This window comes from Halichoerus grypus, chromosome 15, assembly GCF_964656455.1.
Source record: "Halichoerus grypus chromosome 15, mHalGry1.hap1.1, whole genome shotgun sequence".
NCBI lineage: Eukaryota > Metazoa > Chordata > Mammalia > Carnivora > Phocidae > Halichoerus > Halichoerus grypus.
In genome coordinates, this window is record NC_135726.1 from 57,560,360 (window position 1) to 57,585,850 (window position 25,491).

The 25,491-nt window shown below is 58.7% G+C and overlaps 1 protein-coding gene and 1 long non-coding RNA gene across 12 annotated transcripts; one reads left to right on the plus strand and one right to left on the minus strand.

Annotated features, from left to right (window-relative positions):
* The first annotated feature begins 4,184 nt into the window (after positions 1-4,184).
* TTYH1 (tweety family member 1) lies at positions 4,185-20,981 on the plus strand. Of its 2 annotated transcripts, XM_036092084.2 has the most exons (14): positions 4,187-4,388; positions 7,942-8,120; positions 9,961-10,072; positions 10,839-11,059; positions 13,205-13,300; positions 14,633-14,705; positions 16,195-16,270; positions 16,663-16,718; positions 16,887-16,979; positions 17,138-17,230; positions 20,012-20,154; positions 20,284-20,329; positions 20,421-20,501; positions 20,627-20,981. In XM_036092084.2, exons 1-13 carry the CDS (start codon positions 4,263-4,265, stop codon positions 20,457-20,459), a joined length of 1,353 nt encoding a protein of 450 aa, XP_035947977.1. In that variant the 5' UTR covers positions 4,187-4,262; the 3' UTR covers positions 20,460-20,501; positions 20,627-20,981. The 2 variants fall into 2 exon arrangements, with proteins under 2 accessions (XP_035947976.2, XP_035947977.1); XM_036092083.2 differs by lacking the exon at positions 20,284-20,329 and having other exon boundaries at positions 4,185-4,388.
* Positions 20,982-21,552: 571 nt separating this feature from the next.
* LOC118535656 (uncharacterized) lies at positions 21,553-25,438 on the minus strand. 10 transcript variants are annotated; one of them, XR_013444031.1, is made up of 3 exons: positions 25,020-25,190; positions 23,399-23,460; positions 21,553-22,838 (listed from the first exon to the last, which is right to left on the minus strand). It is a non-coding gene; the product is annotated as an uncharacterized LOC118535656 (long non-coding RNA). The 10 variants fall into 10 exon arrangements; XR_013444030.1 differs by lacking the exon at positions 25,020-25,190 and adding an exon at positions 24,435-24,603 and having other exon boundaries at positions 23,399-23,978; XR_004917277.2 differs by lacking the exons at positions 23,399-23,460; positions 25,020-25,190 and adding an exon at positions 25,235-25,438 and having other exon boundaries at positions 21,553-22,068.
* Between the last annotated feature and the right edge of the window lie 53 nt (positions 25,439-25,491).

Here is a 25,491-nt window from a genome sequence, read left to right on the forward strand (position 1 = left end):
AGATTTCGCCACACACACATACAAAATGTGACTACGTGAGGTCACGGATATGTTAATTAACCTTACCGTAATCATCGTTTTGTAATATATGCATGTATCAAATCGTTACGCTATATACCTTAAACCTACTCAGTGTTCTCTATCAATTATATCCCGGTACAGCTGGACAAAATGAGGAATATTACAGTGAATACCCAGATATTTGCCACCTAGATTCTACCATTAATATTTTATTACGTATCTGTCCCTCCATCGATCCATCTTATTTTCTTTTTTGATCCGTTTCAAAGGGAACTGAAGACCCACTACACTCCCCCACCCCGCCCAGTTCCCCAATACTTAAGCATGCATAGGATTAGTTAGAGTTCTTATTTTCTTTCGAGGTAAAATTTGCAGTGAGATGCACAAATCTTAAGTGTAGCACAAATGCAGATCCCTGTGAAACCCAAACCCTAATCAAAATACAGAATGATGCCCTCACTCCAGCACCTTCCCAGTCAGCCCTGTCCCCGCCTTCCCAGAGGTAACCCTTGCTCTGATTACTGTTGATACCATAGATTAGCTTTTTTGTCTGTTCTAGAACACCATCCAAATGGACTCATACAATATATACTCAACCACCTTGTTAAGCTGGTGAGTATCCCTGAGTTTGAGCCCTGAGGAGTACATGCTGAACTCTTTAGCCAGGACCTGCTCTGGTCTTCCATCAAGAGAGGTAGGTCAGGAGGCCTTCCTGGAAGAGGTGTCATTGCTGCCTCCCTCTGGCTTCCTTCCTGCCTCTCCGGGCTGCTCCTCCGCAGCCTCTTCGTGGGTCCCTTCCTCCGCTTGCTGGTGCTGCTGAGCATCTGGCTAGACCAGAGCTTATAAATCAGCCAGCTCCAACCCACAGACAGGTTTTATTTGGCCCACACTGTATTTTTTTTTTTTTATATTTGAATTAGTTTTAACATTTAAGAGCTGAGGGATTTTGCTTTTAAAAATATCCAGATTTCTGTCTTCTCCTGGAAATTTGAAACATCTGGCAATGCTGCGTCCCTCTTCCCATATGGCAAACATTGGCTGAAACTAGAGAGGAACAACCACGTTCTCTGAGCCCTGCTCCACTGGGGGGTTCTCAGGCACCCCAGCCCTGAATTAACAGCTATAGAGCTTGAGATGGCATTGCAGTGGTATTCAGCCAAAAACCCTAGAAATGCTCAGGGACTACCCTGGGAAAACCATTTATCTTTCCCACGAGAAACAGACTCAGAGCAAGGGCAGGAGAAGGTCAAAGAGAACAAATTTCTATCAGACAGCATCTCAGCTCTCCCATTGACTGGGATGGATGCCTTGGGCTTAATCAGGGAAGGCCAGAAGCAATGTCCTAAAGAATGCGGACCTTCTGGGACCCAAACTGTATGTGAGGGAGACAGAGATGGACACAAGAGAAGGAGCCAGAGGGAGAAAGGGAGATTCAGTCACCAAACCTTTTTCTGAAGGGGAGTGAAAGGGAGTGGTGTGTGCCTGTTTGTGTGTGTATGTCTGTCTGTTCATGCATGCACACATGCTGTGAGGAGGGGTGCAGGAGTAAAACACTGAGTGCCCCCCCCTGCTGCCCCAGGAAGCCAATATAGTCTACTTCTACTTAGTAAGAATTACTCCTTTTCTAACACCAACCCAGATTGTTCTCTGGAATTCAAGATTAGTGTTTTTCAGATTGCAGGTTAAGACCCATTACCCAGTCATGAAAAATTTAGGTTGTGACCAGATTTTTATTTCCGAAATAGAATAAGCATAGAAGATATCTGAGAGCATTGTGCTTATCGGAGGTCAGTTTTGTTCATGAAACGTTTCACTTCAGATGTGTGTGTGCATGTGTGTGTGCACCAGATCACATTGTAAATGTATTTCTCAGTGTGGTTGAAGTCCCACACCCTCAAATATCCATATTGGGGAGGGTGGACATAAGGCCAGATGGTGGGAGACTTGAAAGCAGGACTAAGAGGGTTTGTTTGACCTGATCCCATGGCTCTTGAGTCACTGAGTCACAACGACCACCTCACCCCACCCACAGATACATGAGCCCAGCTACACACATTATGGAATTTGGAATTCTTCTCCCCCTTAGCAAGTCCTGCTGGTTCTGCAAACATTGGCTGCAGACATGATGTGGAAGATTATCCAACAAGGGCTTTTAGGACAGGCTAATCTCACCTCTTTCCCCTCATTTTACAGATAGGGAAGCAGAGACTCCAAGATGGGAAGTCACTTGCCTGGGGTCACTTAGCACAACTCATGGCTTCTCATCTCAGGAAATTTGTCATCTCCAGGCCCCATTCATCCCATCTAGTTGGGGACAGTGGAGGACATGACTCCAGCCACTGGAGTTGGAATTGGAGACGGGCTGGAGAAGACCAGGGTAGAGAGGATGAGAGAGAGAAGGAGAGAGAGAGAGAGAGAGAGAGAGGGAGTGTGTGTGTGTGTGTGTGTGTGTGGTGAGGGCAGCTATCCTCACTCTTTCCCTGTCTCCATCCAGATACTCCCTCCAGTATCACACCACCATCATCATCACTCTCATTCCTATCAGCACCACCATCATCAGCAGAACCCTACCGACACCACCCTTACCCATCATCACACAATCACCATCCATCATCACCATCATCATCATCATCACTACCATCACCACCACCACCATCACCATCATCACCATCACCATCACATCCATCACCATCACCACCATCATCACCACTACCATCATCACCATACACCATCATCACCACCATCATCACCACCATCATCACCATCATCACCACCATCATCACCACCATCATCCCATCACCATCATCACCACCATCATCACCATCATCACCACATCATCCACCATCATCACCACCACCATCATCGTCACCATCACCATCATCACCATCATCATCACCATCACCACCGCCATCATCATCACCATCACCATCACCATCACCATCATCATAACCATCATCCACCATCATCACCATCACCACCATCATCACCACCATCACCACCATCACCATCATCTCCATCATCATGATCATCATCATCATCATCACCATCATGACCATCCCCATCATGACCATCACCACCACTATCATTATTTTTCTCCTAGCAATGGGATGGGCAACTACCTATCCTCAGCCCTTTCTTACCAATTCTGGGGGCACAAAATTGGATGAGAAAGGTGGAGTACTAACCTCCCCTTTTTCCTCCTGCCCATCTCAGTCCTTCCAGAGGAGGCCAGGGTGTGGGGACCCAGGTGGCAAAGTCTAGCCTAGCTCCACAAGGGTGGGAAGGATCCCTGGGTCGGATTCCTGGGAACCTTAGTTTTAGCTCCCACAGTGACTGTCCGGGTGGTGATGTCAAAGTATCTGGGTCCCTCCAAGGGTCTCTACTTCCCCACGTATCAGGTGGCATCATTGGGTTCCTGTGAGACTCATTATAGGCCACGGCTGGAAAAATACTCTGTAAACTGTAAAGTGAATGGCAAGGGAAGGGGGACCCTTATGTACACTGAAGTAATCCTTAAAGAGTTTGGAGAGGTTCTTAAAAACATGGCAGGCATTCTTATAAAGATGGTAGGGGTCCCTAGATAGATGAGCGGGGGTTCTTCTTGGGGCGGGAAGGGTCCTTATGCCGATGTGAGGGGTCCTTAACACTGGTATGCAGGTGTACATTCTGGAATGGTCTGCACACCTAGGAAGGTTTGTGTATAGAAGCTGTGCTCTTATGCAGATTTTAAAAGGTGGGGCTTTTACCCAAATGACAGCCTTTACAGAGGAGAGTACCCCTACACACAGAAGTGAGGGTTTTTTTATTGATGCAACTGACCGTTATTTGTAAGATGCTGTGCAAATACTTAGTGACTTTTGCACAGACATAAAGGTTCTTCCTAGAGATAAAGGGATCCTTTGCTGCTGTGGGGTGATAGCACAGTATGAGCGGCCTCATTTGGACAGGGATGTCGCTGGACAGCCTGGGACCTGCGCCGGCCGCAGGTGGGAGCCGGCACTGAGGGGCGGAGCGCTGGGGCCCGCTCACGGCGCCGCAGTCCCCCCGGCAGCCACCAGGGGCAGCACCGTCCCCGTCTGGCCCGCACCTCCCTCCTCCTCGCTCAATCTCCTCCCCCCACCCTCTCCCTCCCCCTGCTCCGCTCCCCTGAGCCCCGCCAGACCCCGCTCCGCCCGCGCCCGCTCCACTGCCGAGGCTCCCGCAGCCCCGGCGTCGGCCCCGCTGCGCCCTCCCCAGGGGCTATGGGGGCGCCCCCGGGCTACCGACCCTCGGCTTGGGTGCATCTGCTCCACCAGCTGCCCCGCGCCGACTTCCAGCTCCGCCCGGTACCCAGCGGGTTCGCGCCCCAAGAGCAAGAATACCAGCAGGTGGGAGCGGGTGCGGGGTCCTGGGGGCGGGGGCGGAGAGGGGGGAGGCAGAGCTTAGGGGTCGTGAGGGAGAAGGGGGCTGGGTGACAGATTCCTGTGTTCTCCGGGGGTGGGGGCCGGGCCCGGACTTTGGGTATCTGAAAGAGGAGGAGCATCGGGCTCCCATACCTGGAGGTTCCCCTGGGACAGGCGCTGGGAGACCAGAGCCCTGGTTCCTTAAATAAAGGAGGGTCAGGGGCTTGGACCCCTTAGTCCCAGAGGAGGGAAGGGACCGGGGAGCCTTGGATTCCAGGGTCTCTGAGAACTGCCCGGGACGCTAGCCTCCAGAGTCACCAGGGCGATAGGTCCACTCTCCGTGTCCTAAAAGATACCCCCTCCCCTGATAGGATCGGGGCCGTCCAGTTAAGGTGAGACAGGAACTGATAATGGTGGAGAGGAAGAAGGCTGGGGTGCCCTGGTTTAGGACGGGATTGAGTCCTGAAATGGGGAAGGGGCATGAGGGATTTAGGGCCAGGGCTGGGTAAACGAGGTGGAGGTGCTCTAAGAGGAAGCTTCCAGCCAGTCCCCAGTCCCAGGACAGAAGGGGTGGTCAGGGTGCTCGGGGTGGGGGGAATGAGATTCCATTTGGGGACCAGAGGATGACAGAAATGGGTCCGGAGGGTGGGGCTGGGGTGGGAACCTTACAGAAGTGGGGGTCCCTGGGGAAGGGGGCCCAGCCTGGGTCAGCTCCAACACGGGTGAAGGAACTGTCCCCTGACCCAGTTTAATTCAAGTCCTTGACTTTGAGATTAATGAGCGAGGCTTGGCTGAGCCGCGGAAGGGTGGGGGAGTGTGTGCGTGGGGGGGGGGGTGCCTGGGAATCCTGTGGAGCCCTTGGATGTGTCCTGGGCCCTGCCTATAGGGTCTAGGCCCCTGGATTCTGTGCTAGGGAGCTCCTGGGATAAAGGGCTGGGGATTGGAGAGCTTAGGAGGTGTGTGTGGGGGGGTCCCAGAAAAGCAGAGAGGGGGATGTGTGCTGTATTCTGAGCTATTTGGGTCATGGCTGTGCCAGCCGGGAGCAGCTCCTCCCTGCCTACTCCACGCCGCCCTCTCCCCACCAAACAGGGACGGCCATCCCCTCGCCCACAGCCTCTCGTGTCCACAGTCACGACCTCCAGTGCTGGCCGCTGACGCCTGCTCAGGGCAGAGGAGACCTCCCCACACAGCCATGCACCCGTTGCTGGCCCCAGTCACTGCCCGAGGCACTGGGAGAGGCTCACTCCGCCCCACCCCACCCCCGACAGGCCTGGTGACAGCACTGGGACGGGCCGAAGTCACACGGCCCAGGAGGGGATACTGTCCCCCAGGAAGATGACCGCTGTGGGCACAGCTGGAAAAAGTCAGGCACGGGGTGACACCGGGCTGGAAGACACACTCACACACTCACACACACCCCACACTCACGTGTATACACACCCACAGTCACATCCATGCACACACACGGACACACATTCCCGTCCTCACACACTCCCACTCCCACATAGTTACACACACACACACTCACGTGTATACACACCCACAGTCACATCCATGCACACACACGGACACACATTCCCGTCCTCACACACTCCCACTCCCACATAGTTACACACACACACACACTCACGTGTATACACACCCACAGTCACATCCATGCACACACACGGACACACATTCCCGTCCTCACATACTCCCACTCCCACATAGTTACACACACACACACACTCACGTGTATACACACCCACAGTCACATCCATGCACACACACGGACACACATTCCCGTCCTCACATACTCCCACTCCCACATAGTTACACACACACACACACTCACGTGTATACACACCCACAGTCACATCCATGCACACACACGGACACACATTCCCGTCCTCACACACTCACACTCCCACATAGTTACACACACCCACACTCACGTGTATACACACCCACAGTCACATCCATGCACACACACGGACACACATTCCCCTCCTCACACACTCACACACACCCCACACTCACACATATATACACACACTCACAGAATTACACAATTCCTGCTCTCACTCACTCACACATTCATTCACCCCAGGCTCACTTGTATACGCACTCGTACACTCACATTCATTCCTGCCTTCACTCAGACACACACATACCTAAACACACTCATACACACTCACATACCACACTCACTTGTATACACACTCTCAACACTCACATTCTTACTCTCACATACTCAGACACAAATTCACACATATATACACATATATTCACTCATATATGACATACACATGTTCACATTCAAACACACTCACAACTTTCTCACACACACACCACGAGAGACCACTCAGACTCAAAGAATCATGCCCAGAAACACACAAATGCCAACAGATCACTTTCACACCTGCAGACCTAGGTGCTCCCACAGAGACACTCATTCTCTCTCTCTCTCTCTCTCTCTCTCACACACACACACACACACATTCAGGTGTAGTATCTCATGGCAGACACAAAGATAAAACATCCAGTTTCACAGTCAGGAACACAAATACACCGCACACTTGTGTCATTCACACACACATACACACACACTCCACACCACACTGCAAGGCAAAGGCAGAGACACACAGTGGTTTACAGGAAAGAGCGTTAGTGAGTCTGGAGGGGTGATTCCGTTCCTGATGTTGCCCCTTACCTGCTGGGTGGCTCAAGGTAACCCCCTGCCCCATTCTGGGCACTTCCAGTAAAGCCCTGCCTGGTGGAGAGCCCCGTTGTCCTGCGAGGCTTTTCCAGCTGCACATACCTGTTCTCTCCCTGCCTCTGTCCTCCCGGCCTTTGGTTCTGCCACCATCTGTCTCTGTGTCTCCTTTCTCTGCATCTCTGCTTTTCCACTCTTCTCTCTCTCTCTATCTCTCTGTGCCTCCCTGTCTCCAAGTCTCCATCCCCGAGTCTTGCACACACACCCCGTCATGGAGGCTGTCACGCCCCCCACCCCGTGAGTCCCTGGGTGACAGACTCACGCTGTGGTGGGTGTGCAGAGCTCAGCAGCAGGGGAGTGAGTGAGCAGTGAGAGGGGAGGACCGGCAAGGAGGAGGAAGAGGAAGCCTTCACACCCATCTCCAGGAACAGGCACCCCTGTCCACCCCCTGATCCCACCCAGTTCCGGATGCAGGTCTCAGAAGGTCCTGGAAGACGCTCTATTCCAACTGCCTGGTTAGGATGAGGAGGAGACAGTCTCAGAGAGGGAAGGCCCCAGCCGAGGGCCACACCCAGAGCAGAACTGGAACCCAAGATTTGGGCCTCTCAGTAGGAAGCTCCCTCCAGTGACCCAGCCCCAAACCGCCGAGCCCCAGCGGCCAGCCTGGGAGGGGCTGGGGACCCCATCTTTCCCCACAAACCTGAAAACCACAGGCTGGGCTTGGCCCCCCATTCTAGCCAGGCCTGCCTTCCACCTCCACCGAAGTCCCGGATCCAGGACCTCCAGCCACGCAGGGAGGGAGCAGCGAGCTCCTCTGAGGCCTCATGTCTCCCCCTTCCCCAGGCCCTGTTGCTGGTGGCGGCCTTGGCAGGCCTGGGCTTGGGCCTGAGCCTCATTTTCATTGCTGTCTACCTCATCCGCTTTTGCTGCTGCCGGCCCCCAGAGCCCCCCGGGGCCAAGAGCCCCCCACCCGGGGGAGGCTGTGTCACCTGGAGCTGCATTGCTGCCCTTCTCGTCGGCTGGTAATGGGGCCCCAGGGTGGGTGGGGAGTGGGGACAGGGCTCCCCACCATCTCGGTCAGCCTTCCTGAGGGTGTCCTAGAAGCCCACCTCAGCCTTGCAGCAGGGAGGACTGCTCCCATTTCATGGATGGACAAACTGAGTTTCAAGAGGAGTGACTTCCCAAGGGCAGCCAGGCCTGCAGGAGCGGGTAGGGGTTAAGAGTGGCTTTGTCCCTGAAGAGTCGTGTGGCTAGGGGAGTGATGTAATCTCCCCAGGATTCGGTTTCCACACCTCTGAAACAGACGTGACAGTAACACCCACCTCCTAGTTACGGCAGGATTAAATGAGAGAACGTACAGTGCCTGGATCACAGTCGCACTCGGTGAACAGTAACGGGCGATGTCATTCATTCACTCATTCACTCATTCATTCATTCATTCCACAACTATTTCTTGCGGATCTGCTATGTGCCAGGAGATACTAGACGGGCCAGACGAGGTTCTTGACCTCGTGGAGCTGATGTTCTAGTCGAGGAGACAGACAGCCCAGTAATATTTACAGTCCAGGAGACCAGACCTGAGCTGGTCTAACTCCTTCCCACAGTAACCCTGGGCAAGTCTCAGGGAGAGGGAGAGAGAAAGCAACTTTTCAAGGCCCCTTCGCCCAAGTGGCGGAGTGGAGACCCGCAAGCCCCTCTCAGGGCCCGGGTGGTGGTGGTGGGGTTCTTCTGCGGCCCCGTCCCCCCCCCCCCGGGGGGCGGGAGAGAGGGGAGGGGCACTTGAGGACACACCCTTACACCGTTTACCGAGAGCCAGCTCTAAGCACAGCCCTCCCCGGCAGGCCACCCCCACAGATCCGGACGCCCGGATCCGAGAGAGACCCGCCCCGGATCCGGGGGAGCGGCGGGCTGGGCCCTACCCCACTGCCTCACAGCGGGGAGCAGCACAGTGTGTTTGGGGGTGTCTGTGGGGGAGGAGGCCTGGGCGTCCTGTATCCAAACTGCTTCCTCTTCGGGCTCTCCTGACTGGGGGTGGACGGGGGTGGTGGACAAAGACCCCGTGGGGGAGAGACACGGCCGGCCCCCAGCGGCCTGGGAACAAGAGCAGCTTTGTCCCACTGTGAACAATGGGCGGGGGCGCCGGGGCGGGCGTGGGATCCCACGGCTGGGGGTGGGGCCCGTGGCCCGGGCTGGGAACTGTGAGGGCGTCCGGCTCTCTCCGCGGGTCGGAGGGACACACTGGGGGTGGGGGGGAGGGCCCGCATTCAGACCCCACAATGGAGCTCTGTGTGCCGGCCGCGGAGGGGCGGGGGCGCAGGCTTCTGGCCCATCGGCCCACATTCCCTTGCTTCGCTCTCAGCTGGCCAGACGCTTGGGTCCCGGGGGCGGGGGAAGGCGGGGAGCTCCAGGCTCGGGTCCCCCCGCCCCGGGAGATGATGACTGGGGGGCCAGCACTCCTGGGAACCCCCAGGAGGCGGGGAGGGGATGGCGGCACCCTGAAGAGACAGGTGCTTGAGGAAAGGAGGGAGGGCTGGGTGTGGGACCGGCAATCCTGGGGGGAGGGCTTCTCCTGGGGCTGGGCGTGACAGGGGTTCCGCTCCAGTGAGGTGCGGGTTAAATCTGCCCCCCCGCCCCGCCCCTGCACCCACCATTAGCATCACAATGACGTCCCTGGGGCGGGGGAGGGGGGCTTCCCGTTACCTTGGCAACCGGTGGGGGCCATGCTGGAGACGTTCCTTTCCCACGACGGGCTGGACCACTGGGGTGGGGGGTGGGAGACGGAATCGGGTGTGTGAGGAGGTGGGGGGACGCGGCCCCAGGGTCCCGGGACAGACTGTGATTTCCCGTCCCTCCCCTTCTCAGCGCCGGCATTGGCATCGGTTTCTATGGCAACAGCGAGACCAGCGATGGGGTGTCCCAGCTCAGCTCAGCATTGCTGCATGCCAACCATACGCTCAGCGCCATAGACCACCTGGTGAGGGGCCAGGCACCGGCCAGACCCCAGACCCACACCCAGACTGGTTCCCCAGACCCGGACAAAGGGCCACCTCCCAGAGAAACGGGACCGAAACTCAGAGCCAAGAGCCCACGCCTGAGATTTGGGACCCCAGACTCAGACTCAGACCTCAGACCGTACACCCCACCTCCAACCCTGACTGCAACCGGGACCTTACACATGGCACCCTCAGACCCTCAACCCAGATCTGAAACATGGGGCTCAAATCTAGACCCCAATTCACTTAGTCTCAGCCCTGAACCCCTGCCCTCAGGTCAGATCCAGGCCCTCAGACCTGACCTGTGGCCTAAACGAAAGCTCAGGGACCTCAGTGCTGAGACCCAGGACTCTGACAAGAGGCCTCACTCCCATCCCTAGGCCCAGGGTCCCAGACCCAGAGCTGAGACCCAGGCTGACCTCAGACCTCAAATGTCGTGTCCATTGCAGACCCTGGACCATGGAATCGAGACTCAGGACCCCAGACCCAGGCAGGCAGATGCCAACTGCAGACTCAAAAGCTCAGGCATAATTCCAGTTCTGGTGCCTTAATCTTACCTGGGACCCAAGCCACTGACCACCCAGAGCTCCTGATGGGAGGCCACAGACCTGTACCTCATTCCACAGATGTCCTAGCCCCCAGATCTCAGACACCTGCCACTCCTACTTCACCCCCACACCCTTGGACCCAACCCCGGCCTCCCCAGACAATGCCCTCCTCTGACCCCAGACCGCCCCCTGCACGCAGGTGTTGGAGACGGTGGAGAGGCTCGGTGAGGCCGTGCGGACAGAGCTGACCACTCTGGAGGAGGTGCTGGTGCAGCGCCCGGAGCTGGTGGCTGCTGCCCGGGGGGCTCGGCGGCAGGCGGAGGCGGTGGCCCAGCAGCTCCAGGCGCTGGCCTTCTGGCGGGGAGTGCCCTTGAGCCCCCTGCAAGTGGCCGAAGACGTGTCCTTTGTGGAGGAGTACAGGTGGGTGACCGCTCGTCCTTGCCCTGGGTGGCAGGGGTTCTCACCCTGGGTGACTGTGCCTCCTGGGGACATTGGGCAACGTCTGGGGACATGTTTGGTTGTCGTAACTGGGGGAGGGGGCGCTACTCGCACCCGGTAGGTGGGGGACCAGAGATGCATCCTGCAATGCACAGGACGGCCCCTGCAGCAAAGGATGACCTGTCCCGAGTGTCACAGTGCCCAGGCTGAGTAACCCTGCCACGGAGGTGGACCCCACGGCCTGCTCACATCTTCGCATTCATCCACTCACTCACTCACTCACCCCTCAGTCATCCATCTGACACGTGCATCCACTCAACAGATCCTTATTTAGCACCTTCTGGTGACAGAGAGGGGTGCCCCAGTGGTTAGGAACATGAGCTCTAAAGCCAGATGGCCACTCCGGGACCCTGTAACAAGTTACCAGTTCCGTGCCTCGGTGTCCCGATCTGTAAAGTGGGAATGATGGGTAGTGCTCCCCTCATTGGGTTGTTGAGGATCAGATGAGTGCTTCTCCGTTATGTGCTTACAGCAGTGATGGGCTCACATTGTACAGATGTGTGGAAAATGTAAGTTTTTATGAGACAGGGCAATGAACAAAACAGACAGCAGCTCCTGCCCATCTTCCAGTAAGGGGCCCAACAAGGAGCAAACACTTGTGAGGTGGTGGGTGGTAAGAGCTTTGGAGAAAAGTGAAGCAAGGGAGGGGGATGGGCTGGGGACAGTGACTGGCAGTTTGCATGTGGGCGTGGGGGGTGGGGGTCTGGGGAGGCCGCACCGAGAAGGTGGTATGTGAGGGAGGAACAGGTTATGCGGATATCTGGGACAGGCACCCTTGCCAACAGCCAATATGATGAAGTCCTCATTGCTTCGGCTGTTAGGAATTATGTCTCCTGTTGATCTGACACCTTCTGAGGGCCCTGCCCAGGCGCCGGGGCAGAGGCAGGACCCCGTCTCTTGCCTCCTGGCTTCTGTGCTCCAGGGTGGAGGCCCACCAGGGCTGAAGCAGTCCGTGATAAGGACACCCCCGCGGGGCATCAGACAGGCCTGGGTCCCAGGGAGTCCAGGTTCTGCACTGTGGCTAAGCCACGTGCCAGGCTTCAGCCCCCCTCTACGGGCCCCAGGTAGTCGTGCAGGCAGACTCACCCCCAACAAAGAAACGTCTCTGGATGTACCAATATGAGTGCCTGGGCCTCGGGAGTCCTCCCCCAGCTAAGGTGGCCAGTTTCCTGCAAGGTTACTGGGGCCCCTGGAGGGAGAGCTTCCTGGCCAAGTTCCTGGAAGCCCAGAGCAGGTGTTCACAGCGGCTTAGGGCAGAAGGGTCAGCTGCTCCTGACGGAAGCGAGAGAGTGAAGCTGGGGTGTACGGTGGGGACACTGGGAGCAAAAGCCTGCAGGTCTCCCGGAGCCACGCGGCCCAGCTCCCCCTTGGGAAAGGAGGGTCCTCTTGCCACTCCGGCGCCCCAGACTCACACAGCTGTGTGGGGACCACGGCCAGTGCCGCTATTTACGGAGCATTCACGCCATGCCAGCCCTCCGAGCAGAGTGAATCGATCATTAATACATAACTAGCATGGGAAGTTCCCTGCACGTTCAAGCTCCTATTTCAGGGTGTCCGTGTGCCCGGTACCCTTCTAAGTTCGTGCTCCTTAGCCTCACAACACCCTCTCGGAGCAGGTGCTGCTGATCTCCCCCACGTTACAGGCGGGGAAACCAAGGCACAGGAGGCAAAGCTCCTGAGACAAGGTTGCGTGCAGGTAGGAAGTGGAGAGCCTGGCCGAGCCCCACGTCGTGCAATAGGACACTCGGCCCACGCCCGGGAACCACTCACTTCACTCTGCAGGGTGCCGTGGCAGGTGGGGCTCCAGGGGGCCAAGCGCTCGTGCCCGGCGACAGGGCCTGTGCACGGTCCAGCCGGGGTGGGGTTCCAGGCGCCCAGACCCTGGCACTGAGCTCTGACTGGCTGCAGTGGCCCGCCTCCCAGTGCACCCATTTCATGAGGAGCTGGCTGTGGCCTGGGGACCAGGGCATGAGCGTGGGGGTGCCGTCTCCCTCTGCCACCCTGGTCTGGGAGCCTGGGTACGGAGGGCTGGATTTGCTGCTCAGTGTCACCCTGTCCCTTCTCCAGGTGGCTGGCCTATGTCCTTCTGCTGCTCCTGGAGCTGCTGGTCTGCCTCTTCACCCTCCTGGGCCTAGCAAAGCAGAGCAAGTGGCTGGTGATCGTGTAAGTCTGGGTGCCCTCGGGGCAGGCTCATGGCCCAGCACAAGGGGACCTCTTTCCATCCCACAGCACTCTTGCAACAGGGACCACTGTCCTTGCCAGGTTCACGCTCTCATTCCCTTGTCCCACAGACTTCCATGGAGGTCCTGGGCTGGGTCAGCACATACAGAGACACCAGGCCTAGCGCAGGACGGGCTGGGCAGACCCGGAAACACAGGCCCTGAGGCGTGGGAAGGGCTCCAAAATCCTAGGAAAAAAAAAATTATATATATATATATATATATATATATATATATATATATATATAATGATTGCACTGAGGATGGGGTGATTACTGACTTCTACCGAGGGCTGTGCACACAATTCACACACATACACCCCGTGAAGGAGGGGCCCGCCAGGCACCTGACTTGCAGAGGCAGAAGGTGACCACATCTGAGGCTGCTGACCGTTACGTGGCTCACGGGAATCTCAAGACCACACCCTTATTTAACGGCTCATTCTGTGTGGCCAGCCCTCTTCTGGAACCCTCACACTGACCCTGTGAGGGTATGCTTTCCTTTTCCCCATTTAACCCAGGGGGAGACGGGGGCTCAGAGAGGTTGGGCCACTTGCCCCGGGCCACACAGCCAGGAAGTGCTGGAGCTGGTTTTCGACTCAGGCCAGCCCATCCCAGTTAGAGGGGCCCTTGAATCCTCCCTGCCTCTGGGGGCCCTGCTGGTGCTCCCCAGTCTCCACACCCACCCTGGGTGAGAAGGCCTGCTGTCCCATGCAGGCTCCCCCTGAGGTTTAGAGATAGTGACCACCCTCCAGTGCTGACCCTTGCCCTTAGATCCCATCCCCAGAGAAAAACCAGGCCGCAGTTCTAGCCCTGGCGGTGCCCATGCCTTGGAGGAGGAGTGTGGGCAGAGCAGGAGGTGACCAAGCTATGCTCAAACCTGAGAGGCATGCTTGGGGACTACTGGGCTCCTGCGGATTCAAAGCGAGGAAGCAGAGCCCAGAAGTGGGCAGGAGCTCTCCCAGAATCCCAGAGCAAGGCGGGGGCATCGCTGGGCTGGCATCTGGGCTGCTGGCTTGCCAGCCCAGGGCCCTTCTCAGCATCCTCCCCCTCACTCCCAGGCAGGGACCAGATGTTCAGTTCGATGTCAACAATCACAGGTCTACGACCTGCAGCCCCGTCCTCCCCCTGTCCCCCCTAATTCTGATCCTCCAGGCTCCAGAGGTTGGTGGGGAAGGGGGAGGGGCTGTGATGGGATTTGGGGCGGGGAAGGGAAGAGGTGAGGCAGGTAAATTAAAAACCCCAGAACCCCAAACCAATCCCCTCCCCTTTTATAGGATGACAGTGATGAGTCTCCTGGTTCTTGTCCTGAGCTGGGGCTCCATGGGCCTGGAGGCAGCTACAGCTGTGGTGAGTAATGGAGGCTGGGCCCCTGGGCCCTGGGGCAGGTCCTAAGGGGAAGGACTTGGGGCCAGGAACACAGGTTCTGAGGTCTAGAAGCTAGAGACTTGGACACTAGGGAGGAGGGGCCTGGGGGTCTGGACTCCTGGGTCTGAGGGCCTGGACTCCTGGGTCAGGGGGAGGAGGGGGCTGGGGGCCTGGACTCCTGGGTCTGGGGGAGGAGGGGGCTGGGGGCCTGGACTCCTGGGTCTGAGGGAGGAGGGGGCAGGGGGTCTGGACTCCTGGGTCTGGGGGAGGAGGGACTGGGGTCTGGACTCCTGGGTCTGGGGGAGGAGGGGGCTGGGGGTCTGGACTCCTGGGTCTGAGGGAGAAGGGACTGGGGTCTGGACTCCTGGGTCTGAGGGAGGAGGGGCTGGGGGTCTGGACTCCTGGGTCTGAGGGAGAAGGGACTGGGGTCTGGACTCCTGGGTCTGGGGGAGGAGGGGGCAGGGGGTCTGGACTCCTGGGTCTGGGGGAGGAGGGACTGGGGTCTGGACTCCTGGGTCTGGGGGAGGAGGGGGCTGGGGGTCTGGACTCCTGGGTCTGAGGGAGAAGGGACTGGGGGTCTGGACTCCTGGGTCTGAGGGAGGAGGGGCTGGGGGTCTGGACTCCTGGGTCTGAGGGAGGAGGGGACTGGGGTCTGGACTCCTGGGTCTGAGGGAGGAGGGGTTGGGGGTCTGGACTCCTGGGCCTGAGGGAGGAGGGACTGGGGTCTGACTCCTGGGTCTGAGGGAGGAGGGGGTTGGGGGCCTGGACTCCTGGGTCTGGAGGAGGAGGGACTGGGGTCTGACTCCTGGGTCTGGGGGAGGAGGGACTGGGGTCTGACTCCTGGGTCTGAGGGAGGAGGGGGCTGGGGGCCTGGACTCCTGGGTCTGAGGGAGGAGGGGGCTGGGGGCCTGGACTCCTGGGTCTGAGGGAGGAGGGGCTGGGGGTCTGGACTCCTGGGTCTGAGGGAGGAGGGGCTGGGGGTCTGGACTCCTGGGTCTGAGGGCCTGGACTCCTGGGTCAGGGGGAGGAGGGGGCTGGGGGCCTGGACTCCTGGGTCAGGGGGAGGAGGGGGCTGGGGGCCTGGACTCCTGGGTCTGGGGGAGGAGGGGCTGGGGGCCTGGACTCCTGGGTCTGAGGGAGGAGGGGGCTGGGGGTCTGGACTCCTGGGTCTGGGGGAGGAGGGACTGGGGTCCGGACTCCTGGGTCTGAGGGAGGCGGGGCTGGGGGTCTGGACTCCTGGGTCTGAGGGAGGAGGGGGCTGGGGGTCTGGACTCCTGGGTCTAGGGGAGGAGGGCCTGTGGGATCGGACTCCTGGGTCTGAGGAAGGAGGGGCTGGGGGCCTGGACTCCTGACTCCCCAGGGATGATCAGGAAAGGGGTTGGGGGGCAGGTGAGCCAGACACCGAGTTCTGTGGGTGTGTGGAATTAGAGCAGTTTGTGGTCTGAGCCCCTCTTCCTAATGCCTCTCTCAGGGCCTCAGTGACTTCTGCTCCAGTCCTGACACCTACATCCTGAACCTGACCCGGGAGGAGACTGGGCTCAGCTCAGGTGACCCCACCAACCCCCTGCAGGCCCTGCATCCTCAGGCCTCTCTGCCCAGTCCTGCCTGGGGTCCGGTGGGGGGGGTGCTCGCTCTCAGCTCTCAGCCTCTCTCCTGGTGGCACGGGAAAGAGACAGGGATACAGATGGTGGATTCAGGAGAGAGCAGTTGGGAGACAGGGTTGGGCGTCCCTCCCCTGGAATGGGAAGATTTGGCCACTTGGGAGAAATGCTGCACAATTTAGTCAAGGTCAGGACGGCAGGACGCTAGCCTGTCCCTGAATGTCCGGCCGCTGGGACCACAGGAGGCCCCCGGGCTGGGGAGGGGCCCCTGGCCCTGAGGGTGGGGAGGCTCCGGGGACCCGGGCTCATGGGCTCCCCCTCTTTCCCTCCCACTTCAGACATCCTGAACTATTACTTCCTCTGCAATCAGGCGGTCTCCAACCCCTTTCAACAGGTTAGGGGTGCAGGCAAGGGAGCCGGGTGGAGGAGGGCGGGCTGGGGCCTGGACTGCGGGTCCTTGGGGAGGCTGCGGGCGCCGGGGGCCCTCAGTCCTGTGTCCCCGGGGAAGAGAGTGGTCTGGGGGCGGCCACTACCCGGTCCTCCTCCCCCTGTCTTCCCGCAGAGGCTGACTCTGTCGCAGCGAGCTCTGGCCAACATCCACTCCCAGCTGCAGGGCCTCGAGCGGGAAGCTGTCCCCCAGTTCCCTTCTGCGCAGGTCGGCCGCCCGGCGCTCCCCCCACAGCCCCGAGTCCAAGGGGAAGGGCGGCCTGTGGGCGGGGCCCGCGGCCTGTGGGCGGGGCCCGCCGAGAGGGGCGGAGCCCGGGCCAGCCCGGCCCCGCAGGAGCAGGTGGGATAACGCTCGCTCCCGCGCAGAAGCCTCTGCTGTCCTTGGAGGAGACGCTGAATGTGACAGAAGGAGACTTCCACCAGTTGGTGGCGCTGCTGCACTGTCGCGGGCTGCACAAGGTGCGCCCTGTCCCCCGTCCAGATTCTTCCAGGGAGCCCGAAAAATCCTTACGTTCCTCCCTTACCTATCCACCCACCCCCATCCGTGCATCTGTCGTCCGCCTCCCCTCCCTCCACCGCCACCCCTCCCCGTGCCCCTCCCCTCCCTCCACCGCCACCCCTCCCCGTCCCCCTCCCCGTCTCTCCCCTGGAGCCCCTGCAGCCTCGGGAATGCTGGAGCTAGACAGCGTGGGCTCCTGTCCTAGCTCCTGACCCCAGACAAGTCACTAAGTACTCCGTGCCTCAGCTTCCTCCCTTATAAATGAACCGGGATCGCAGCGGGCAGTAGCTGTAAGGCTCTCCACACTGGAGCAGCAGGCTGGGCAGGGCCGCCCAGAGAAAGCATGCCCGGCGTCCCGCAGACTCGTCCAACCTTGGCTCTGCCGCAGCTGTGTGGCCACTGGCAGGGGAGAGCCCCGAGTCCCCGTTCCCATCACCCGTGAAATGACGGAGAGGATACCTGCTTTCCTGGGCGGGACCACAGTCTGTTAGGGTGACTCACCTGCGCCTGGCTTTACTAGGTGCGGCACAGGCGGGATGCACCTGCGCCCTTGTTAGCCATGCTGCCTTCATCACCCCTTCTTACAGAGGACGTGCAGAGGGCCGGGTCTCCCCACTGGCCCTGGCACACCCCCTCTCCCTCTGTGAGCCTCCACTGCCAGGCAGTCACTCAGGGTCATCCCTTTGCTTCCTCACCCCACCCCCATCCCAAGGGCCCACTGCTGCTCAGGCCTAGTCTTCTGCCCTGGAGGAGCGCACATGCCTCCTCCCCCCTTCTTGTCTGTCCCCCCACGGGCTCTCCAACAGGGCTGCCAGATTTAGCAAACAACAAATACCTCTTCACTGCAGGTAGGTCCCATGCCATATTGGGGACATGTCTGTACTAAATATTTTTTTGTTGCTGGGCATCTGAAATTCAAATCTATGTGGGCATCCTTAGTGATCGCATCCCTTCCATGGCTCCCACTGTCCCCAGAGCTTCTCAGATTGGCACTCTAGCAAGGGGGCAGTGGTGGTGGTCGGGGGGCAAGGAATCAATACTCAGAATTGCTGAATACCTGAGCTGCAGAACCCTAGAAGGCAACCCTGCTCTTTTATTCAATGGCAAACTGAGGCCCACAAATTTCTCTGTGGTCCAGGCCAACACTGGGCTGGATCGCACTTCCCAAGGTTCACTGTGGACAGAGGGAAGGGAGGGAGGGGGGAAGGTGGGTCAGAGTCTCACCCTCTACTCTGTGCACCCCATAACTCCAGGCCTCAGTTTCCCCTCTCTGGGCTTTAGGGTCCCCACATATTACAATCAGGATTGAGGGACATCAGGGATAAAGTGGCAGGAGGGGGCCTCTGGAGCCTGACAGATGTGGCTCTAATCCCACCTCTGCCCCTTCCAGGCTTTGTGACTCTGGGCAAGTGGCTTGCCCTCTCTGGGCTTCAACTTTCTGCCACGGCGAAAGGCAGCAGTGTGAGGGGGCCCGATCTCTGCCTTGCAGGGCCAGGAGGGGGATGAAAGGACATTGTCTAGGTGCCTGATACAGTAAAAAGAGAACGCCCCATTGCGCTGACGGGCCCCTCGCTCGGGCTTCACTGGCTCAGTACCAGACACCGCTGCCCCCCGCCCAGGGGCTCAAGCCAGAAACCTAGGATCATCCCTTTTGCCGTCTGTCCTTACCTCCCACAACCACTCCCCAGGAAAGCTCTGCCGGCCCTTCCTCTGAAGCCCATCTGGACTCCGAGCGTGGCTCCCTCCACCATTGCTGCTACCCTGGTCACCCTCCTCCCCTCCCGCCCAGTGGCCGCAGGGCATTTTCCCTGCCCCCCTGCTGCCCCCCCATTTGTCCTCCCACAACAGCTAGCAGCTGCGTGAGCCTCTATCACACAATCCGATCAAGTTCTTTCTCCACTAAACCCTCCAGTGACTCCCCTGCATGTGGATTAAAGCCTAGCTCCTGGCCTCACCTGCCAGGGCCCGGGCTGGTCCCAGCCTCAGCCCCTTGCACCCCGTCCCTGCTCGGGCCACAGCAGCCCCCAGACAGCTCCTGGGCCTCGAGCCCATGGTTCCTTCCTGCTGTCGGGGCCCGGTCCTGCCCTCTGGTCCCCTCTCGGCTTACGGTCATCTGAAACGACCTTCTGGAGCCTCGTAACTCACGTAGCCCTGGGACTGGGAGCCACACCTGCACAGAGCAGGCCCTTGGCTAATCTGTGGGATGAATGATGGCCGGGCATTCAGGAAATGGCTCAGCTCATTTCCAGGGGTGCCGGGAGTGGCTGCCAGCATTTACTGAGTGTGCATTGTGCGCAAGGTGTAATTCCAAGTCAGGGGTTCTTCCAAGCATTATTCTAAGTGTTATTGTAAGCCAGAGATTTTGCCCCCAGGGGGCATTTGGCAATGGTTGTCACAGCCAGGGTGGGGGTGCTCCTGGCACGTAGTGGGCAGAGCCCAGGGATGCCGCTCAACATCCTACAGTGCACGGGACGCCCCACGACGGAGAATCATCGGGCTCATGGTGTCGGAACCCCTGCACTGGACCAAGGCTGAGCCAGTGTGGTGGCTGGAGGTGGGGTGGAGGGGAGGCCAAGATTTGGGTTTACACCTGCACGTGTAATGATGACTGTGCTTGGAGCACCTCCTGTGTGCTCGTACGGAGGCACAGAGATGTTGAGTGACTTGTCCAGCATGGCACAGCCGGCTGTGTGGGGTTGAGGGGGCGTGCCCGCTGACACCCCCCCCCCCCGCCACCCCAGGATTATGGCGCTGCCCTGCGGGGCTTGTGTGAGGATGCCCTGGAAGGCCTGCTCTTCCTGCTGCTCTTCTCCCTCCTGTCTGCGGGGGCCCTAGCCACCACCCTCTGCAGCCTGCCCCGTGCCTGGGCCCTCTTCCCGCCCAGGTCAGGAGGGGAGGGCGGGCGTGGTCCTGGGGGGAGGCGGTGCGGGCTGGACCCCTGGGCCGCTGTTGGGGCAGCAGCCTCCTGACAGGTCCCCCATCCTGCTTCTCTGCCACTCCCATCGCCCCCCAGTGACGACTATGATGACGCAGATGATGATGACCCTTTCAACCCTCAGGTACCGTACTCGCTGGTCTGAGGGAGGAGGCCAGGGGCCTGTGCTACAAAGCCAGATCTCCTCCATACCCCCTCCCCGATCTCCCCTGCAGGAATCCAAGCGTTTCGTGCAGTGGCAGTCATCTATCTGAGCCCCTCCTCCGTGCCAGACTGGAGCCTGAGCCCCCACCCCGGTGAGCTTCTGGAGCGGCACCCCGGCTCCCCCCGCGGCCAGCCCCTGCTCGCCTCTCCCTCACTCTGGGCAGGGGGGTGGCCCTGCCACCTGCATCCGGCGCCCTGTGTCTGCCTCTCTCTGCAGTTCCTTCCCTGGCTGCCAGAGAAGACCCCACTAACCCAGCCTGACTGGGCTCTCACCTCTCACAGCACCTCTGGCCACGGACACCCACACGGGCTGCCTCCCTGCCCTGCCTCCTCTCCCACGCGCCCTTGCCTGGGGAGCCAGCCAGGGGGCAGGCCGGGCCCTGGGGCTGGCAGGGAGGGGCAGCCAGCTAGCCCCGCAACCCCTCACCCCTGGCCACCAGGCCCATCCTCGAAGGGACACGAGTGTCCTTGTCCCTGCCAGGCCCCAGGGGGCTTAGGGCCATCATCTCAAGTTGCGGCACTAACTCGGGAATGGGTTGATTTGAAATAAAAGGGAAAACTTTATTTTACAAGCAGCTGGGTCCTTATTTGTCTCCTCCCTGCTCTGGCCTCCTGGTTGGGGCCGGGGAGACCCCTCCACTGCCGCCTCCTGGCTGCCAGGCATTTCCAAGGACATTGGGTTTTTGTTTTGTTGTTTTTAAAATAATAATGACTTTTTTGCCTGATTCTAAAAGTAGGACACATGTCCTGACCCAGGAAGAGATCAGATAAGCCAGGAATAGATCTCAGTGTGTGTGTGTGTGTGTGTGTGTGTGTGACAGAAGACAGATGTCAAGTGAGAGTGAAAGGCCGTGTGGTTTCAAAGCTCTGCGGACACCATTGGTCTCCGTCTGGAAGAAGATGTTCTACAGATGAGACAGGTGAAGATCTACCGTAGACAAAGGAAGGAGCAAACATACCGCAAAGAGTAAGTAGGAGACTCTTGTATGGGGTGCCTTGGCCGGAAAGGGAGCACTTCCAGCAAGATACCCCAAAGCTGGCAAGGAGAAGGTAATTTATTTGACAAATTGTGGAACTAAAAACAATAACGTAAAGCCAGAAGGCCAATTGGTAGTCTAGGGAAAAACCGTTTTCACACCTATGGCTGAGAAATGTGTTTTTATTACTACATAAACATAATCTACAAAGCTTCCATACACTAAGAAAAGGACCACTTAACTTGAAAATAAGCGATTATGACACACATTTGATGAAGCGCAAACCCCAATAGCAGGGAACAGACAACGGGGTGTTCAAAGCCTGACAATTAGGAAGTGCAATCTGAAACGAGGAGGAACACTTTCCTTCCCGCCCCCCGCGCCACGACACAGTGAGAACAGTGCTGGAACCGCCGCTGGCAAGGCTGGGCTCTGGAGGACGCTGGGGCGCGCAGCTCCCGATGCTGTGATGACAGTCTGCTCATGTGTGACCCTCTGGCCAGGCTGTTATACTCTGGGGAAGATGAAGCAGAGGCATCGGAATCTCAGGATGTCTATCAAGGGCTGTGGACAGGCTGAACTCTGAGCTGAAGGCCACGGAGAGAGGCGAGTCCCATAAATCACCGCACGGCAGGGCTCTCTGGAACACAACAGCTCTTGGGTTCGGGATTTTAGGGACTGCCTAGGAAAGGAGAGGTGAGCTGGGGGTGACAGACGGTGGCAGCACAGTGGACAAATGCAGGGGAGGCCGCGATTAAGGGCCCTGCCTGCCACTCACCACCAGATGGCCGTGGGCAGTCATGTGACCTGTGGGAGCTCCGCCGATTCACCCCCTGGCGGGGGCACGTAAGACAGCTCCCCAGGCCCTCCTCTGAGATTCTCCTAGACCACAAGTCTCCCTCAACTCGCCGGGCAGCAAAAACAGACTACTCCCCCCGCCTGGTGTGAATGCTCACGCTCCCCCCTCCAGAAACACTGCTGGGGTCACTTCCAAGCGCCACCGGAGTAGTGCACGTACTGTGCACGAGGGTTCCGGGTCGGGCTTGGTGGCCCTGCAGTGCCAGATGTCAGGCCCTCAAGGGGGGCCTGCCACTGGGGAGCTGCTCTTGGGCTTCCTAATCGTCTCTGTCTTCGGCACTGCAAGTCACGTTCAAGGAAGTTTTCTGTGTGGAATGGCCTGAAGCTGGGATGGAAAAATCGACCGCAGTTTCCAGCGAGGGGCTCTGGGGGCCAAGTGTTGACTCAATTTCTCCTTTCGACTAGCTGGGCTGCCGGACCCTGGGCCGGCCCGCAGCTATTCTGGCCGTGCTGATCTCAAACACTGCCCTCTAGCGACCCTGAGTCCTCGTCCACAAGCTGAAGCTGCTGTGTTGGGATATTCCAAAAGCACCCTGAGATTCAGGCCACCTGATTTCCCGCCAACAGGCCCGGCAGTGATCTTTAACCTGGAAGCTTTAACCAAGAAAGAAGGACATTTTGCATAACCTTTACAAAGGCGAAATCCACTTTTATTTAAAAACCATACATATGAGGACTTTCACTTCCAACCAAGATGGAGGAACAGGGACTAGATTTGCTCTCCTTCCTGAAACAACCAAAAGGCCAGACAAAATACGTGAAACAACAGTGCTCAAGACTCAGCATCAGGAAAGGAGAGTGATCCTTGAGACAGAAGACATCAAGGTGAGCCCTGACATCGCCACAGCCCGCGGTCATCAGAGTCTGACTGCAGGGCCGCCAAGGGGAACTGAGGCAGAACATGTCCCAAAGACCCCACCTAAAACTGCTCTAAAAAATGACAATTAAAAAAAAGATAATCTCATACCAGAAAGCAGAAAAAGGGAAACAAAGATGGGACAGATAGAAACCCAATAGCAAGATGATAAATTTACATGTAATCATACCAAAAATCATGTTCAAAGTGTAGTTATAAATACCTCTTTTAAAAGGCAGAGATTGTTGGCTTGGATTAAAAGAAGGATCCCACTACACACTACATACCAGAAACCCACCTTAAATATAACACTGGAAAGTATAGGGATGCTAAATGCAGTGGGGTCCTCTGGACTGGACTCTGGCACATAAAGGACAGGTTAGTGGAAAAAGAGAAATTAAAACAAAGCTGCAACTTAGTTACCAGTAATGTACCAGTGCTGGTTTCTTGGTTTTACCAAATACAGTACAGGAATGCGAGATAATAGCATCAGGGAAAACCGGCTGTAGGGTACCCAGGACTCCGAATTACCTTTGCAACTTTTTGTAAACCCCAAATTGTCTTACAACAGTTTTTTTTTTTTTTTTAAGTGAAAGGACAGAAAAAGATCAACTGTGCTAACTAACAAAATGATACTCAGTCATCAATACAAAAGTTTCTAACAGTTTTAAAAGTTTTTAATGCGGAAGGAAATCGCTTCTGAAATACTATTCTACCGCCTACAATGACTACACAGAGCGGTTCCTGAGCTGGACGGGACCATGTCATCGGTCAGGAGCCTGGATGGAAACACATGGCACGCTGCTGCCCACCAGGTCCACATTCCCCAGCCTGGCCCCAGTGCACTTCCAGTGGCTGCCACCTGCCCAGACCTATCCCTTCAGCCCGGGACCCTCACCTGCCCACCTGTGCACACCTATCCGCTCGGCCCCGGACCCCCACCTGCCCTCCTGTGCACACCTATCCGCTCGGCCCCGGACCCCCACCTGCCCTCCTGTGCACACCTATCCGCTCGGTCCCGGACCCCCACCTGCCCTCCTGTGCACACCTATCCGCTCGGCCCCGGACCCCCACATGCCCTCCTGTGCACACCTATCCGCTCGGCCCCGGACCCCCACATGCCCTCCTGTGCACACCTATCCGCTCGGCCCCGGACCCTCACCTGCCCACCTGTACACACCTATCCGCTCGGCCCCGGACCCCCCACCTGCCCACCTGTGCACACCTATCCGCTCGGCCCCGGACCCCCACCTGCCCACCTGTGCACACCTATCCGCTCGGTCCCGGACCCCCACCTGCCCTCCTGTACACACCTATCCGCTCGGCCCCGGAACCCCACCTGCCCACCTGTACACACCTATCCGCTCGGCCCCGGACCCCCACCTGCCCTCCTGTGCACACCTATCCGCTCGGTCCCGGACCCCCACCTGCCCTCCTGTGCACACCTATCCGCTCGGCCCCGGACCCCCACATGCCCTCCTGTGCACACCTATCCGCTCGGCCCCGGACCCCCACCTGCCCACCTGTACACACCTATCTGCTCGGCCCCGGACCCCCACCTGCCCTCCCGTGCACACCTATCCGCTCGGCCCCGGACCCCCACCTGCCCTCCCGTACACACCTATCCGCTCGGCCCCGGACCCCCACATGCCCTCCCGTACACACCTATCCGCTCGGCCCCGGACCCCCACCTGCCCTCCCGTGCACACCTACCCGCTCGGCCCCGGACCCCCACCTGCCCTCCCGTGCACACCTACCCGCTCGGCCCCGGACCCCCACCTGCCCTCCCGTGCACACCTATCCGCTCGGCCCCGGACCCCCACCTGCCCACCTGTGCACACCTATCCGCTCGGCCCCGGACCCCCACCTGCCCTCCTGTGCACACCTATCCGCTCGGCCCCGGACCCCCACCTGCCCACCTGTGCACACCTATCCGCTCAACCCCGGACCCCGCACACGTCCACTCCACCGCAGCCATCTGCCCCAGCCATGGTCCCCCTGCAGTCCCCAGCTCCCCAGGCTCTGCCGGTCGCCCGCCTCCGTGTGTTTGCAGGCGCCGCGTCCTCTGCCACGGGCGCCTCCGCAATTTTATGTACCAGGGAAGCTCCCCTTCCCGGCTGGAGGCTGCTCTCACCCCCTTTCTCCGACTTCACCATGCTCTGCCCTGGGCTTCCACATCGCTGTACAGAGGTAGTCTTACAACCCTCCTCACGTCAGCTTGTAGCTGGAAACAACAATGGCTACCACTCACTGAGCCAAAATAGGGCTGCGTGCTCGGGCACAGGGCCGGCGGAATCCGCCGCGCATGTCCCCTCGGGGCCACCGTCCCCACCCTGTCTTCCGGCTTGCCTTAAACGCCCACGCGTCCTTGCGTAAGCGGAGGGCGGGCCC